This window comes from Cynocephalus volans, chromosome 4 (genome assembly GCF_027409185.1).
Source record: "Cynocephalus volans isolate mCynVol1 chromosome 4, mCynVol1.pri, whole genome shotgun sequence".
In the NCBI taxonomy this organism is placed as follows: Eukaryota; Metazoa; Chordata; class Mammalia; order Dermoptera; family Cynocephalidae; genus Cynocephalus; species Cynocephalus volans.
In genome coordinates, this window is record NC_084463.1 from 101,793,506 (window position 1) to 101,808,605 (window position 15,100).

Consider the following 15,100-nt stretch of genomic DNA (forward strand, 5'->3'; position numbering starts at 1 on the left):
CAGGTCTCACATTGCAAGATGGTTGAAGCAGAAAGAAGAGAGAAAGACGGACTCTCCTCTCTCTTCTTTTAAAGCCCTCAGAACGACGCTCCTGACCACCATTTTTAGTCCATTCACTAGGCATGGTCCTACAATCCAATCACCTCTTCAAGGCTCCACCTTTCAATTACCATGATAGGATTTCCCACCCTCTTAACAGTCACAGTGGGGGCTAAGTATCTAAAACATAAAACTTGGGGGACACAATTCAATCCACTACAACAACTATATGTACTTATAGGGTTGCTGTGAAGATTAAATGAGTTAATGTAAAGTGCTTAAATACCTGGCATATAGCAAACACTATTTGTATGGGGATCTGAATCCTTGACCTTGGTGTTATGACACTGTGCTCTTACCAACTGAGCTAACCACCCCTTTTCTTCTTCTTTTAAATTGTCATTTCAGTAGTACTGATATTTTTGCCAATGCCTTTACCGGAAGTATTAGTTCCTTAAAATTTGTTTTTAAAACACTCACTTTTAAAACATATACTTGTTTTAACCCCATCCTAAGTAACAATAACTGTGGAGTCTACTTAAGGTAAATACCTAACTAGTAAAATGTAAAATGATCATGAATATTTGCTAAAGCCATTATGTGGAGCACAGCAGTTTTGGGGTTAACCCTGCTCTAGTGGCAGGAGAACTGACTTTGCTCCAGGCCTTGGGTAGGGGGCCCTGTCCATTCCACCTGCACCCCACCTGTACCTACGCCACAGAGCTGCCATCTGAGTGCAGGGGCTGCGGCCTGCCCTCAGGAATGTACTGTTCTTTCCCCTCCTGCCTGGAAACACTCTCTTTTGACTTGTTTTCCTCAACCTCCCTCACATGTGTAGGGGTGGGTTTCCTAGGGTCTCGTGCCCCTGCCTCAGTTGCTCCACGTCTGCCCTCAGCACACTGCATGGTCCCCAGGCTTAGTGGAGAAGGTCCTGTTTCCCTAGATTCCCCCACCTCTCCTAACAGGCTCTGCATCAGGGGAGACCACCTTAGCCAAGAAGCTGTACGTGTCCATTCCTCACTGCCCTCGCTGGGGCAGTTCCTAACACAGCCTGCCCCACACTGGTCCTGGGGAGGGCCAGAGAGTGGGACGTTCTGACTCCCCTGTGCACCCCCAGCTCTGGGCGGGCCTGCCTGTCTGCCTTGCTCACCCCTGCTGGACGGCCTTCCCTGGTCTGACCTCCACTGCCCGACTTCCATTAGGTTCCCCGAACCCTTCCCTCTTCCTTCGGCTCCCCTTCCTCCACCTCCTCCCCATCTCTTGCTTTCTTCCCCTTTCTTTCCTTTTCTCTATGCCTCTCCCCCTTCTCCGCCTTTCCCCACCTTCCCCACCTTCCCCTCCTCTTGCTTCCTCCTCCTGGCATCCTGGCTACTCAGAGTGGCCTTGCCTCATGGGCTTTCTCATTCGTCTGTGTCCTGCAGCTTCTGCCTCAAGCCATGATGAGGAGCTGGTCAGAGTAGCTGCTGCCTCTGGGGGGACCCCGGCGTCCTTGGAAACCCAGCCGGTGAGTCAGGAGGTGGGAAGGTGGGAGGTGGGCTATTGGGGCTTGGCCTGCTGCACCGCTGTACTGAGGTGGGGCGTGGGAGAGGCTTTGGGGAGGCTTTATGGAGGCCGAGTGAGTCCTGAGGTCGCATTTTCCATTTTGAGAACTGAGGTTCAGAGGCAGAGTGAGGCCCAGAGAACTTGCTCCCAGTAGAGCTTTGAAGGGGTGGGACAGGGCAGGGACCAGCAGGCTGGATTGGGGTGTGAGTGTCTGCCAATTTGATTCTCCTTCTTGCCTGGTAGGTTTTGGTCCTTTTCTTATTCCCAGGCTCTATTCATTATCACATCCTCTTTTAAATCTTATTTACTTTTTGGAAAATGATCCAAAATTAGAAAGATACATAAAGGCATAATGAAAGTTAACCCTCCCTCTCCTGTTTTCCCAGCTGCTGATTGTCCTTCCCAAAGGCAATTTGTTGTGTATCCGTCCAGAGTATTCTGTGTATATATGCGCACATATAACTGTGTGTGTATATATATGTATATTTTTCTTTTTCTTTACATAATATAGCATTTACATAATATAGCATGGTTGTACACCTTGCTTTTCCACTTAACATTTAATATCATTTTACATGAACTTTAGAATCTGTCTAAACAAATTACAGTTAGGTAATTTTAGTTGGGATTATGTTAAAATTCTAGTTTAACCCTGGAAGAACTGACATCTTTATAATGTTGAGAGCCGTCCTATCCAAAACCATCAAGTGTATTTGTTTGTTTGTGTCTTCCTTTGGATCACTCAAGGAGCCTTTTTTAAAATTATTTTTTAAATTCACATAGTTCAGAATTTAGGTGATAGAAAAAGATGTCGACTAATTTAGGTGATAGAAAAAGATGTAGACCTAAAAGTCTCCCTCCCACCCAGAGGTGGATTTCCAGGAAAGCTGGAGTTTGAGGGTCAGGGCTCCTTCCAGGATCCAGAGATGGGCCTGAGCAATGTATGCACTGCACATGGTCCTGTGTTTTGGGGAATTTTTCAAAAAGTAAGATATTCTTGCATTCCTTTTCTTAGAGAAGGCATCCAAATTGTGTAAGCTTCAGGCCCCATGGACTCCGAATCTCCTTTGTTCCCTCCTCTCCCCTCCACCCTCAGTTTTCCTCTTCAGAGTAAACTGGTAACTGGTCTAACTTTGTCTCCTATGTGTCTTTTCAGAGATACTTCATGCATTTACCAGTAGATGCATATCGATCCATGCTCTCCCTTTGTTTTTTTTTCCACATAAAAGGCAGAATGTTATACGTAACTGTTCCGCACTTTTCTTTATTCACTTAACAATGTATCTGGGAGGTTATCCATGCCAGTTTGTAAAGAGTTTCCTCATTTTTTATGGCCTCTCAGTATTCTTTTGTGTGACTACCACATAATTAGTTAACCATTCTATTGATGGATATTTGGTTATTTCCAATCTTTTGTTATTATACGGTGTTGCAACCAATAGCGCTCTGTGTACGTCATTTGAGATGTGCACCAGTAAAACTGCAAGATAAATGCCTGAAGGTGGCTGGGTCAAAGGGCCGCAGCACTTGGGATTTTCCTAATCATTGTGTCATTGCCCTTCCTAGGGGCACTCCCACCGGCAGGGGTGGGGAATGTTTCACCCTGTTACTGGTGCCCCGTGTATTCAGACTGTTTTTGCTCTTTGACTGTCTGACAGGTAGAAAGTAGTATTTCAGTATATTTCACATTTGTATTTCTCTTAGTGTGGGAAATTAAGTTCCTTTTCATACATTTAAAAGCCATTTATATTTTTCTTTCTGTGAGTTTCTGTGTTTGCCCGTTTTTCTGTTAGGTCATCGATCTTTTTCTTATTCCAGGTGCTTTTCAACGCTTAGGAAAATGAGCCCTTTGTTTGGAATATGAGCGGCAGATATCCCTAGCTTGTCATTTATCTCTTGACTTTGCTTTGTGATGCTCTTGTAAATGGGGTCTTTTGTCTTGTTTTTTTACCTGGTTGTTGCTTATAAATATTGACATCTGTTATATTAATTTTGAACCCAAATACCTTACTAAATTCTTTGTCGTTTGTAACAGTTTCTCAGTTAAGCTTCTTGGGCTTTCCAACTCAAAACTCATATTACTGGCAACTAATGGATAGCTTATTTCTTCCTTCCTAATTTTTATACCTCTTGTTTATCTTGGTTGTCTAGAACCTTTGGAGCAATGTGAATAATAATAATATTGAAATGGCTGTCTTTGTCTCATTCTTAACTTTAATGGGAATTTTCCTGTTGTTTTTCCATTAAGCAAGGTGTTGGTTTTTGTTTAAGAGAGTATCAATCTATTTCTATTTTAATAAGATTTTTGTTGGTTTAAGTACACTAGATATTGAGTTTTATCATCTGTAGAGATGATCAGATGACTTTTTCTTTTGATCTGTTAATCACCTTCTCTCTGGTCACCTTCTCTTCACATCATCTCAGCTCCAACCAAACCAGGAGCTTTTTTTTATTTTTTATTTTATTTTATTATTGTACATATTCGTGAGGTACAGTGTGTTGTTTCAATACATGCATACAGTGCACAATGATTCACTTAGGGGAGATGGAACAGTTTTGTGCCCATTAGTCAACTCCTTCTTCTCCCTGTTCCCCTTCTCCTCCCACAGCTCTTGAGTGTGGGGATGGATCCTGAGTCTTTATTGTCTAGTGCAAGCCTGTTTCAAATGAACAAATGAATGAAGGGCCCTTCCCTGCCTTGGTGGTGGGAGGGGTTACTCGCTTACATAACATGAGTTTTGAGGTAGGGTGAGGCAAGGCTCAACCCCCAGACTGGGCATGTAGAAAGACCAGCAGTGGTGCCCTTCAGTCCCACACATTCTCACTCAGCCCCTGGCCCTCAGCTGGAGACTGGTGTCTCAGAGGGAATCGGACCCTGGCTTGGGTCTTCCAGAGGGCCATGGGGAAGGGGATGCCAGACACAGCACTAATCATGTCACTGGCCAGTCTCACAGTAATGGCCGAGGCTGTGTATGGGGGTGTGGGGTGGTACCAACCCCAGAGGTCATGGAGGATTTCCTAGAGAAGGAGACGTGAGCTGGATGCAGGAGGCCACAAGTGCAGGGCATGAGGGGAAGTTGCAAGCAGAGGGAAAAGCCTGTGTGTTTGGAGACCTGGCAGTACCTGGACTTGCCTAGCACATGGGGCACAGGGGAGGAAGCTCAAAAATGGAACTGAACCCATGGCGTGAGAGAGCCACAGAGGGATGCTGATCAGAAGAACCACTCCTGGGCAATTATGCCTCTGACCTGTGCCCATCTGTCTATTCCAGGTGCAGACAGAGCCCTGACAGCTGGGCCTCTGCTGGCAGGAACCATGGCAGAGGCTGGGGATGCTGCTCTTTCAGTGGCTGAGTGGCTACGGGCACTGCATTTGGAACAGTACACTGGTCTCTTCGAGCAGCATGGACTGGTGTGGGCCACTGAGTGCCAAGGCCTCAGTGATGCCCGCCTGGTGGACATGGGCATGCTCCTCCCTGGCCACCGCCGCCGCATCCTGGCTGGCCTGCTCCGTGCCCACGCACCCCCGGCCCCCGTGCCCCGCCCTGCCCCACGGCCCATGCCCATGAAGCGCCACATCTTCCGCTCCCCGCCTGTGCCCACCACACCACCCGAGCTGCTGTCGACAGCTGGAGAGGATGAAGGGCTCCCCACTGCCCCACCCATCCCACCCCGGAGGAGCTGCCTTCCGCCTGCCTGCTTTGCCACCCCATCCACCGTTACAGCTGCCCCGGAGCCTGTGCTGCCCCCGCTGCCCGCCAAGCAGCATTTGGCAGAGCTGAGCGTTCCGCCCGTGCCCCCCCGCACCGGACCCCCCCGCCTGCTGGCAAAGTGAGTGAATGCCACTGGGGTGGGAGGAACATGGGCAGAGGATCCCAAGGATAGATGGGAGTTTGTGGCTTTAGGTACTGGCGTAAGGAGGGCACTTCAGGTCGAGGGAACAGCATGTGCAGAGCTCAGGAGGGCAGCACTGTCCGGGCAGTCAGAGACAGTGTGGCTGAACTGTTGGGTAGGTGTGGGTGAGGCCTGAAGATGGCGCTGGTGAGACTTGCCATGGAGGCCAGGTTGGGGAGCCAGGAAGGTTTAAAAGTAAAGTGGTGGGATGAAATCTAAGTGCTGAAAGAATGCCTCTGGCTGCTGGTGAGGTTCACTAGAGCTAGTGAGAGGGCTGGGGCACAGGGCCAGGTAGGACCCCTCTCGGCCTGCACTGACAGGACTGGGCACATAGGTAGTTTGTAGCTAGATGTGGGGGCACTGGAATGGACAGGACTTGGGACTGCCTGGGTGTGAGCAGAGAGGGCAGGGGAGCCACGACGGGCTCCAGGTTTCTGTCTATGGTGGCTGGATAGGCAACAGTGCCATCACTGATCCAGGGACCCAGGGACAGAAGTGAGTTTTGGAGCAATCTGGAGTTCAGCTTGGGGCCTGGCGAGTGTGAGATACTGTGGGGGATCGGTGCATTCTGGCATCAGGAGGTAACATGTGGAGGAAATGGAGAGCCTAGGATGAGGGCTTGCCCGGGGGAGCAGGAACTGCCCAGGCCCCTGTGCTCATGCTCCTATTGCACCTTGGTCCCGCTCCCCACTGCTCCTGACAAATGTCACCAAACCTTGGGACATCGCTTAGGCCTCATCCTACTCACTGTCTCTCCTCCTCGGTTCCTGGTACCCCTTGTTTTCTTGAGTTTCCTCCTATTTCTGTGGACGTTCCATTTTAATCCCCTTCACATATGCCCTCTCTTCCTGCCATTTTCTGGGGTGCACAACCGGGAGGGAGCATCCTCCGACAGGACTGGATATATGTTCAGGGGGTAATGGGATTTATTAGAGCACTTGGGCCAAATCAGGCTAATCTGGGAAGGCTTCTTGGAAGAGGAATGGATGTGCAGAGAGAGGTCTCCTGGTCCCTGTCATTGCTGAACACTGTGCTGGGTACTTTGCTTACATGATCTTGCTGATCCCTGCAGCAAGCCTTCTGGGGAATTTGTGTCTCGGTTTCAAGCAGAGACACTAAGTCTCAGAGCAGGAAGAGGAGTCCTGGCTGAATTGATGATAAGTACATACTTAGGGGGCCTTATGGGAAGGGCTGGGAGGTTCTCCCCACCCAGAGAGGAGTAGTAGGTCAGGGGGCCTTAAAGGCCAAGCCAGGGCTGTGGTGTTTTGAGGTTTGATTGGTGGAAGCACAAAAAGGGTTTGTGCCTTTCATGGGTTCACACTGAGAACAGGTATTAAGGTCTGTACAGGAGCTCGAAGTTCATATTGGAGTTTCCTGGTGACATTGCTCCCTCTAGTGGCCATTCTTCTGCATGCAGGAATATTTTCTATTTCCTTCAGTCCCATCTTGGGGATCAAGAGTCTTTCTGTCTGTCTGTCTCTGGAGGGTGAGAGTGGGTAAACAGGGGAAGGAGGCAGGGCTCTGTCCTTAGGGAGCTCACAGAGGCTGAGGAGGCAAACTTCCCCAGTGGAGGAGTGGAGGCCTTGATTCCTGTTTAGGAGGCAGGACACCTGGGTCAGGCCTAGCTAGCTGTGTGACTCTGGAAAGGAACAGCCCTCTGGCCTGTTTCCCTATCAGGTACCCTCCATGGCCCTCTATGGTCCTCCACAGCCTTTCCTGGCCCTTCTGGCACTGACATCTGAGTTCAGGAGACTTGCTGGATAGAGTGAGAGTCCTGCCAAACCCCTGAGCCCCAGGATACCAGCCCCTACTCTTAGAGCCTCAGTCTGAACTTAGCCATTTAGCCAACCTGTGGGTAGGGCAAGGCTTCTGTGGTCAGGAGTCTGGCTCCTTGGAACTGGAGGACCCAATATCCATTCTGTGCTGAGAGAATGTGTAGAAAATTATCCCCTACTTAGGGTAGAGTAGGATGGGGTGTGAGCTGCCAAGCCTGACCTGGGGTCTTTGACATTTGGAATCATGGGCATCTGCAGCCCTCTGCTCATAGGGTATGCAAAGTCTTTAAAGTCCAGTGGTAGAAAAACTCACAGCAGGTGGAGCCTCACATATGTGTAACAGGCCAAGGTCCTGTGGTGATTGGTGGGGGGTGGGGGGCACGATGGAGCCTGCCTGGCCACGCTGTCTCCTCCTAGCCCCTTCCCTTGACCCCAGGCTCCATGGTGCACAATGGAAGACTGCTTGTGCCTCCCTTGCAGGAGCCCCGCCACAGTGGCTCATGGCATGGCCTTCTAACCTCTGCTTGCAGCCCCTGGTGATGGTAAACTCACTTGCCCGGTCTTAGGGCCTTTCACACAAGATCCTGTGGTGGCTGAGTGAGCATTTCTGCCTGGCTCTAGGCCTGTCACCAGGCTCCCCAATGGAATTTGGGGATCACGTACATGTGTGTACTTTTGGGGTCTTGACTCAATGTGAAGGCATGCCTGGGCCAGTTTGTGTGTGTGTACGTATATGTATGGGTGTGCATGTTTGTGCAAGCTGTCAGGGTAGAAGTGTGTCTGTGTATTTACATATTCACACAGGTTCTGTGTGTGATCTTAATATATGTAAGTGTGTAGGGATTTGTGTGGTTTCAGTGGTGGCATGAAGTGTGTGCCTGTGTGCACACATGCATGTGCTCATGTGTACTGCTGTGGTAGGGACCCCAACAGCATGGGAACATATATTTCTGAGTGTGCATATGCTGTTTGGGCAGTGAATTACATGTGTGTTATTTGTGTCCTATCAGGCATGAGCCAGTGTTTGCACGTGTGTACGTGTGCTGCCATGAGGGTGAGCCCACTAGATGTCAGCTCCACTGGGGCTGGGATCTCTGTTGAGTTTGTTTACTGCTGAATCTCCAGCATCTGGAACAGTGCTGGGTGCCTAATAGCCCTCAGTAAGTACTCATGTGTGGGTGAACAGACGACTGTCATCATGAGCTTATGTATTGCCAGGTGCTGAGCTCAGGGTGCATGTACGTCTGTGTGCAGATGACTCAGCACCCAGTGAGTGCCATAGGCTAAAGGGTCTTTATCTCACCACCCCAAGTCCCTTCCCCCCATCCCACTACCCAACCCATGTCACCCAGATGTCTTGGGAAGGGAGAGGCCTTTAGAGGAGGCAGGTGGGAAAAATGAGCCTGGGCTAGGACCCTAGGCCAAGAACAAGGTATAAACAAATCAGAAAACAAGCAAGGATAGGGTTCCCTCCTCCCTGTCTTGGCAAGGTCCAGAACTCTCAAAACCAGGCTCACTGTTCTCCCGGGCCTGGGAGGACCCCACTTCAACCCCGGAGTCTACGCCCTTGACCCTTATTTAAGCCTGTAGTAGGGAACTTGTTCAGGAGTCCAGAGATGTTGAGAAACTTGCCCAAAGTCACCCAGCCCAGCAGAGGGGAAGCTGGTGTTCAACACCTGCCTCCTGGCCTTGGGCCTGGTCTACTGAGTTCCAAGTATCATAGACATGAACCTCTTGAACCACCTTCTCTAAGAGTGGCAGAGGGGTTGTTTCTAATTGGGGGTTCCTGGCAATCGGAATTGGGGGTTCGCTCCACAGAGCCCCTCCCAGCTTGCTCTGGGCCTCAGTTTCCTCCTTTGCTACCTGGATGCCTGGAGATGCCTCAGCAAAAGGAAGTGTTTGCCCAGAGGGGCAGCTGCCAGCCGGAGTCACACCTCAAGGCTTCCCTCCAGTGCCCTTGACTGCCCTGCAGCCCAGCCAATCCCTGGTCTTCCTGAAGACTAATCACTTGTTGCCAGGGCAGAACTTGCTCCTTTTAAAGAGTTTCTTTCCCAAGCCTCTCTGGGCCTCCTTGCGGGGTAGAGAGGGGGAGAGGCCACTTTGAGGGCCAGCCAGGGCCAGGGCTTCCTGGATGTCCACCCTACAAGGCACCACGAGACCAGCAGACACTGATTGTCCCAGCCCAGCTTGGGGTGGTGGGGTGCAGCCTTGGGGCGGGGAGGAAGTGTCTGCCCCAGGGGATTCTGGGTGACTTTTCTTTCTCTGCCAGTGTTTCAGGAAGTGTATGTTGGCTAGGGCTGCAGCGGGTGGGGGAGGTGGAGAGCAGGAAGCCAGGGAGACCAGAGCTGGATGCAGACACTCATGCACGCGCGCGCGCGCACACACACACACACACACACATTCTCACACTCTTTCTCTCTCTCTCTTACTCTCACTCTCTGTTCAGGACAGTTATACACAGAAGCACACACACACTCAGAGAAGTGATTCACAAACACTCAGAGACACAAACACTCGGAGACACAAATCACGGTGCACAGAGCCGTACCTGGGCCCACACACCTCTGAGAGAACACCTTCAGACGCACTGGGGACAGAAGCCAGGCAGTGTGGAGGCCAGCGCAGGCGGACACGGGCTTGCAGAGGCAGGCCCAGCCGCTCCTGTGCACACTGAGCCCGCCTGGCCAGAGCCACAGGAATCCTCGGGCCCAGGACCCGCGGGCGTCTGAGGGTGAGCAAGGGGCAACCCTGGGTGGGCTGTTGGGCAGGTGGGAGGGCAGGGGTCCCTGTCTGTCTGTCGGTCACCTCTGGGCCGAGTTTTCTGTGGTGCTCTCCTCCACCTTCTCTTTTTCCCTCCTGGAATTTTCTGTCTTCTTTTGCTTTCTCCACTTCTGTTTCCCTTGCCTTTTCCTTCCCTCTGCTTCTCTCCCTCTTCTCTCTCTCATGGCCTTTCCAGGTCTCAGCTTCCTATAAACCTCTCTCCCGGGTCCTCCAACAGCCCACAGTGCCTGTTTGCTGGGCCTTTCTCAGACTCTGCCCCACAGATTGCTCCTCTCTGGGGTCTCTGGCCTTCAGGGGCCTGGTACTGATCTCTTCAGTTTTGGAGCCTACCCCCAGTTTCCCTACCCCTCTGGGAATTCCCTTTGGGCGGCTTAGGTTGGCTTATCTCACTGTCAAGTTCAAGGGTGCTCTGAATTCTCACACCCCCAGTCCAGGGTGACGGAGACAAGCAGAGGGTGGGGACTTAGTCGGTTGGGTTCCTACCTCTCCTCCCAGGGCTGGTAGTGTGCTGGGTGCCTGTGGAGTGTGGCAGCTCGCCTCCCCTCCCCCAATTGCTGTGAACCAGCAACTCTGTGCTCGCGTCACTGGGGTCAGAAAGGCCTCTAACCAGGTCCTGTCCATGCATCCAGTGCTTCCCAGCCCAGCCCTGTGCCCTGGGCTCATCTGCCCATAGGGCCCAGTAGATGCCTATACCTGCTCCTCCTGCCAGGCCAGCCCTTGGCTGGGCACTTGGGATAGGGAAGGGGCTCAGCACAGTCTCTGAGCTCCCTGAAGGCTGAACTTCCTCCCACTGCTGGAGCCAGGAGCCAGCAAAGAGCCAGGCCTGGGAACTCATAGGGCTGCCATGGGAGACACAGGCCTCTGCTGCCCCGTGACAGTGGTGCTGGCCAGTGGGGAAGCTCAGTGTAGGCCTGGTGGTGGAAATACCGTGAAGGGCCCAACAGGCTGTGTGAGCTTGGAGGAGGGTGTAATTGGGTGGGTTTTCTGGAGGAGGAGGTGTGTCCTGAACACAAGGGAGTTGATGATTCTGGGTCATTAAGTGAAAGAAAGCCCCCAGCAGAATGCATAGCACATAGTGGGTGCTTCGCAAGCTGTAGCTGTTATCCCAGGGAGAAGTGCTAAGAGCTGAGTGAAGCCTTGGTTGTGAGAGTTGGCTCCAGGTTACTTGGATGCTACTGTATGGAGGTGTGGGGGAGCTGCTGACCTCCTCCAGTGATTGGAATGTGAGTAGGGTAGAAATCAGTCAGTCATTCAATACACACTCACTGAAGTCCCCTCTGTATTGGGCGATCCCAGCGGCATGGAGAGGATTGTCCCTTGGGACTCCCAGCATGTACAGAAGCCGGGAGGCAGACTGGAGACATCCATTCTAGCAAGTGAGACCCGGGAAGAGCTTTCTATGCTGTGGCCTGGGCAGAAGTGAACAGAACAGAACCAGGGGAATGTTGGGAGCTGACCTTTGGGTCTCATGATAGAGGAGGAAGCAAGGACTGAGGCCCAGGTCCCTGGGAAGGCCAGGGCATGAATGAGGAAGTGGGCAGCTGGGCAGCTTGCCCCTGTGGAAAAGGGAGGTTAGGGAAGGAGATAGATATCCCCAGATTATTGGGCCTGGTCTCACCCTCCAGCTTGCTGCTGAGAGTTTAAGTCTGGGATTGGGCTGTGTACCTCCAAGGCCTGTGTGACGTCTTGGCAGGAAGGTGCTGACTCTAGGATGGGATGTAGGCTTGGGTCCTTGGTCCTCTGAGGTCAGTTCAATGAAGCAAACATTGACAGACAGAACCGTACCGAGTGATCAGAAGTGTGGAGGCTGGGGGAGCCCCAAAGAGACCCCAAACCAGTCTGAGGTGTGAGGGGAGGCCCACAGTTGAGGAGGAGGATGAATGATTTGGGCCTTTTGAAGGAGGAATAGGAGTTCGCCGGACAGGGAATGGTGTTCCGGGTGGAAGGAACAGCGTGTACACCGGCCTGGCAGTCTGTGCTTATGGAATGCTCAGTCAGCAAGGCTGGAATGTGAGTGGGGTGAGTCCAAGACCAGCCTGAGATATTGAGGCTGTCCTGCTCTGCAGCCTACCTGCCCTCAAGGTGAGACCTGACTCCTTTGACCAGAGATTGGTGTAGATAGAAAGATGTGAAGGGAGAGATGGGAGGAGGGAGGAGGAGGAGGAGGAGGAGAAGGATTCAAACCCAGGCCTGCTGGCTCCTGTCTCTTAACTAGAGTGACCACACATCTTGTTTTGCCTGAGACAGACCCTGCTCACGCCTCTTGCCCCAAGATAGTTATTAATAATGTGTCTTTTAACTCTCAGGAATGTTTCTGGTTTACACAATTGATTATATAGTTACCCTACTCTTACCCGTTTGGGCTTAGGACCCTTATATGTCCACCATCCCCCAGTTATAAAGTCTGCTGGGTGGATTTTACTTAATCCAATAAAACTGACTTCTTGGCCCAGGCTGGCCCAGGGTTCCCAGTCTTGCTGTGGGCGTAGTAGGGAGAGCAGATAGGTTTGCGTGTCCCTTGGCAAAACAGTGGGAGCAAAGGCTTGGAGGTGGGGCCATTGAGGAAGTACTCAGGGATGGGACAGATGTTCTGGTCTGGTGGGTGAGAGGTCAGTGAGTAACATCCCAGCTGGGCCTCAGCTGGACCTTGGGATTGGGGCTGGGATTGCTCTTTGGGCTGCAGGCACTGAAAGGCTGCGACTCTGGCTGAGGTGGGGGCATTTCCGGGGTCCTATTCTCGGTAGGGGTTCACTGCCCCTTCTTCTGGAGTTTTCACAAATGCTGTGCCTTCCTGACACTACTTCTCTTTTCCTCGGTCTGGCCCTGACTCAGCAGGGCCTCAGTAGACAGGCAGGCAGGCAGGGGTCAGCCAGGAGGCTTCCTGGAGGAGGTGGCTAGAGTGGGGCCTGGAGGTTTTTGAGAGGCCCCCTTGTCCCACCTTTGTGAAAGCTCCACTGGGAGAGAAGCCCTTTTCATCTGTTCCCCTCTCTCTCCTCGCCATGGTTACAATGGCTGGCCATCAGAGTTATGATCATGTTCCCTGTTGGATGGAATGTCAGCTCCAGAGCTGGCTAGATCCTGGGTCCCGGTGTCCAGGTGAGGAGTCAGGCCTAGAGAAGCCTCAGGTCTTGACCTGTCCTCTTTTGCTGGACCATGGCGCTGGACTGCCTGGGTTCAAATCCCAGCTGTGGGACCAAGGACAAATTACTCAGCATCTTGTGCCTCAGTTTCCTCATCTGTAAAGTGGGATAATATTAAGCCTTACTTTACAGAACCCTTGTAATGAGTAAATGAATGAATCCATGTAAAGTGCTTAGAAGGTAGCTGGGAATACATTGACACACACACACACAATTATTTAATAAGAATTGATTAACCCCGGTGTTCATTTATTTATAAATCCCTGCGGAGTGCTGGGACACAATAGTGAAGAAGGTGGGTGTGGAGCTTGCCTCAGGGAACCTACCTGTTGGGAGGTGGGTCTCAGGACAGGTAGATACCTCCCAGATGTTGAGGACAGCGACTGGGGTGCTAGAGGTGGGAGTGCTGCTGCTGCTTGGGCCCCGGGGAGGAGGAGGAGCAGTGGGCAGGTTGCTCTATTGCACCCCCTTCACCTCAGTTCTGGCTCTCGGACTTGGGGGAGCTTTGAGAGCCAGGCCCAGCCCGCCCTGCTTGGCGGTGGAAGGATGGAGCCTGTCCACACCTCCTCTGGACCACAATCTCACTGGCCCTGGCCCAACAGCTTGGAGTTGTGCTTTCAGCTGATCACAGGCCAGGCCCCCAAGGGCCCCTTCCTCTGGACTCTGGGATGCAGCAGTGTGATAGATTGATGTACCTGTCAGGAAGTCTCCAAGGACATTGCACCCGACAGCTGGGCCGACAGCCCAGGTCATGCACTGGGCCTGCGGGCATTCACTCAGTCGCTTGGTTGTCACTCACCCTTTTGTTAGCTTCCTTTCCAACCCTAATAATTAAGTTATCCATTTACCCATCTCTCTGTCCATCCACCCACCTATCCAGCATACTCTTGTTGCTGACTCAGCCCGGCCCTGTACTGGACTGCAGGGATATCAAGTCAGATGCTGCCCCTGCCCTGCAGGGACTCGGGGTCAAGTGGGAGAGAGCCTGGTGCAGTGCCCACCAAGGGGTCTTCACAGGTCCAGCTAAACATTCCAACTATCAAGACCGCTATGGGCCGCACTTGGCATCAGATTCCTGGAGAAGCATATAGGGTAGGGAGCAGCTTGCCACCACGGCATTGGCAGGTCTTCCTCTGCTGTGGGGTCCTCACACTGATCTGTGCCACAGTCCACAAAGCCATCCAGGAGCCATTCTCTGTGGCCCTCCAGGTGACAGCTCTGGGGCAAGGGACTGAGACTCATAGCAGACAGGTCACTCACAGAGAGTCAGCCTGGCTTAGAAACCTCTTGCCCAAGGGGCCAGTATGTCTTCTGACAACCCCATAGGTGTGGCTTAAAGTCCCTGCATGGGATGTGCCAGGTGTATAAGTGACCAAACTTGGGGAGGCCCAAAGCTCTGGCTTCTCCACCAGGTATAGAGTCTGCTTATAGTTTCTCTGGATCCAGGTGCAGTTCCTCAGTGTTGCCTGGTAACATGGCTGACATACCACCTTTAGCAGGTTTCTAGGGGAACAGAGCTAGAAAGCTAGCTGAAAGTCAAATTCCCATGCAGAAGGGGAAAGAGTTCTTCTGACTTTATCCACACATGGAGAAGAGACAGCTGTAGTACAAGGTGATATGAAAGTAGCCATGCCTCCTAAGTTGCAGAGAGACACTGGGGTCAGGGTTTATTTAGATCAGGCCTAGATACTAGCACAATACCTGGCCTGAATGAGATACTTTGAAAAATGTCATTTAGAATCATTTGTATGAAGCTTGTAATGGAGGGAAACACAGATAGGGCTGGGGGAGCGTAAAGGCGTGATCAGGGAATACTTTCAGAGAAGGGGACTTGGTTTTGGAGTTAAAGGATAAGTGCACATCTCCCAGACAGAGCACAGGGAGGAGGATGTTCCTGGTGGAGACCACAGCAGGAGCAAAGGTCTAGCAT

At 51.8% G+C, this 15,100-nt stretch overlaps 1 protein-coding gene across 1 annotated transcript in view; it reads left to right on the forward strand.

Annotated features, from left to right (window-relative positions):
• The window catches only part of ARAP1 (ArfGAP with RhoGAP domain, ankyrin repeat and PH domain 1), a 58,407-nt gene that overhangs the window by 14,734 nt on the left and 28,573 nt on the right, over nucleotides 1-15,100 (forward strand). The window contains exons 2-3 of the mRNA XM_063093762.1: nucleotides 1,461-1,543; nucleotides 4,853-5,411. Coding sequence (XP_062949832.1) covers nucleotides 4,897-5,411 — 515 coding nt within the window. The 5' untranslated portion in view covers nucleotides 1,461-1,543; nucleotides 4,853-4,896. The remainder of the gene's footprint in view (nucleotides 1-1,460; nucleotides 1,544-4,852; nucleotides 5,412-15,100) is intronic.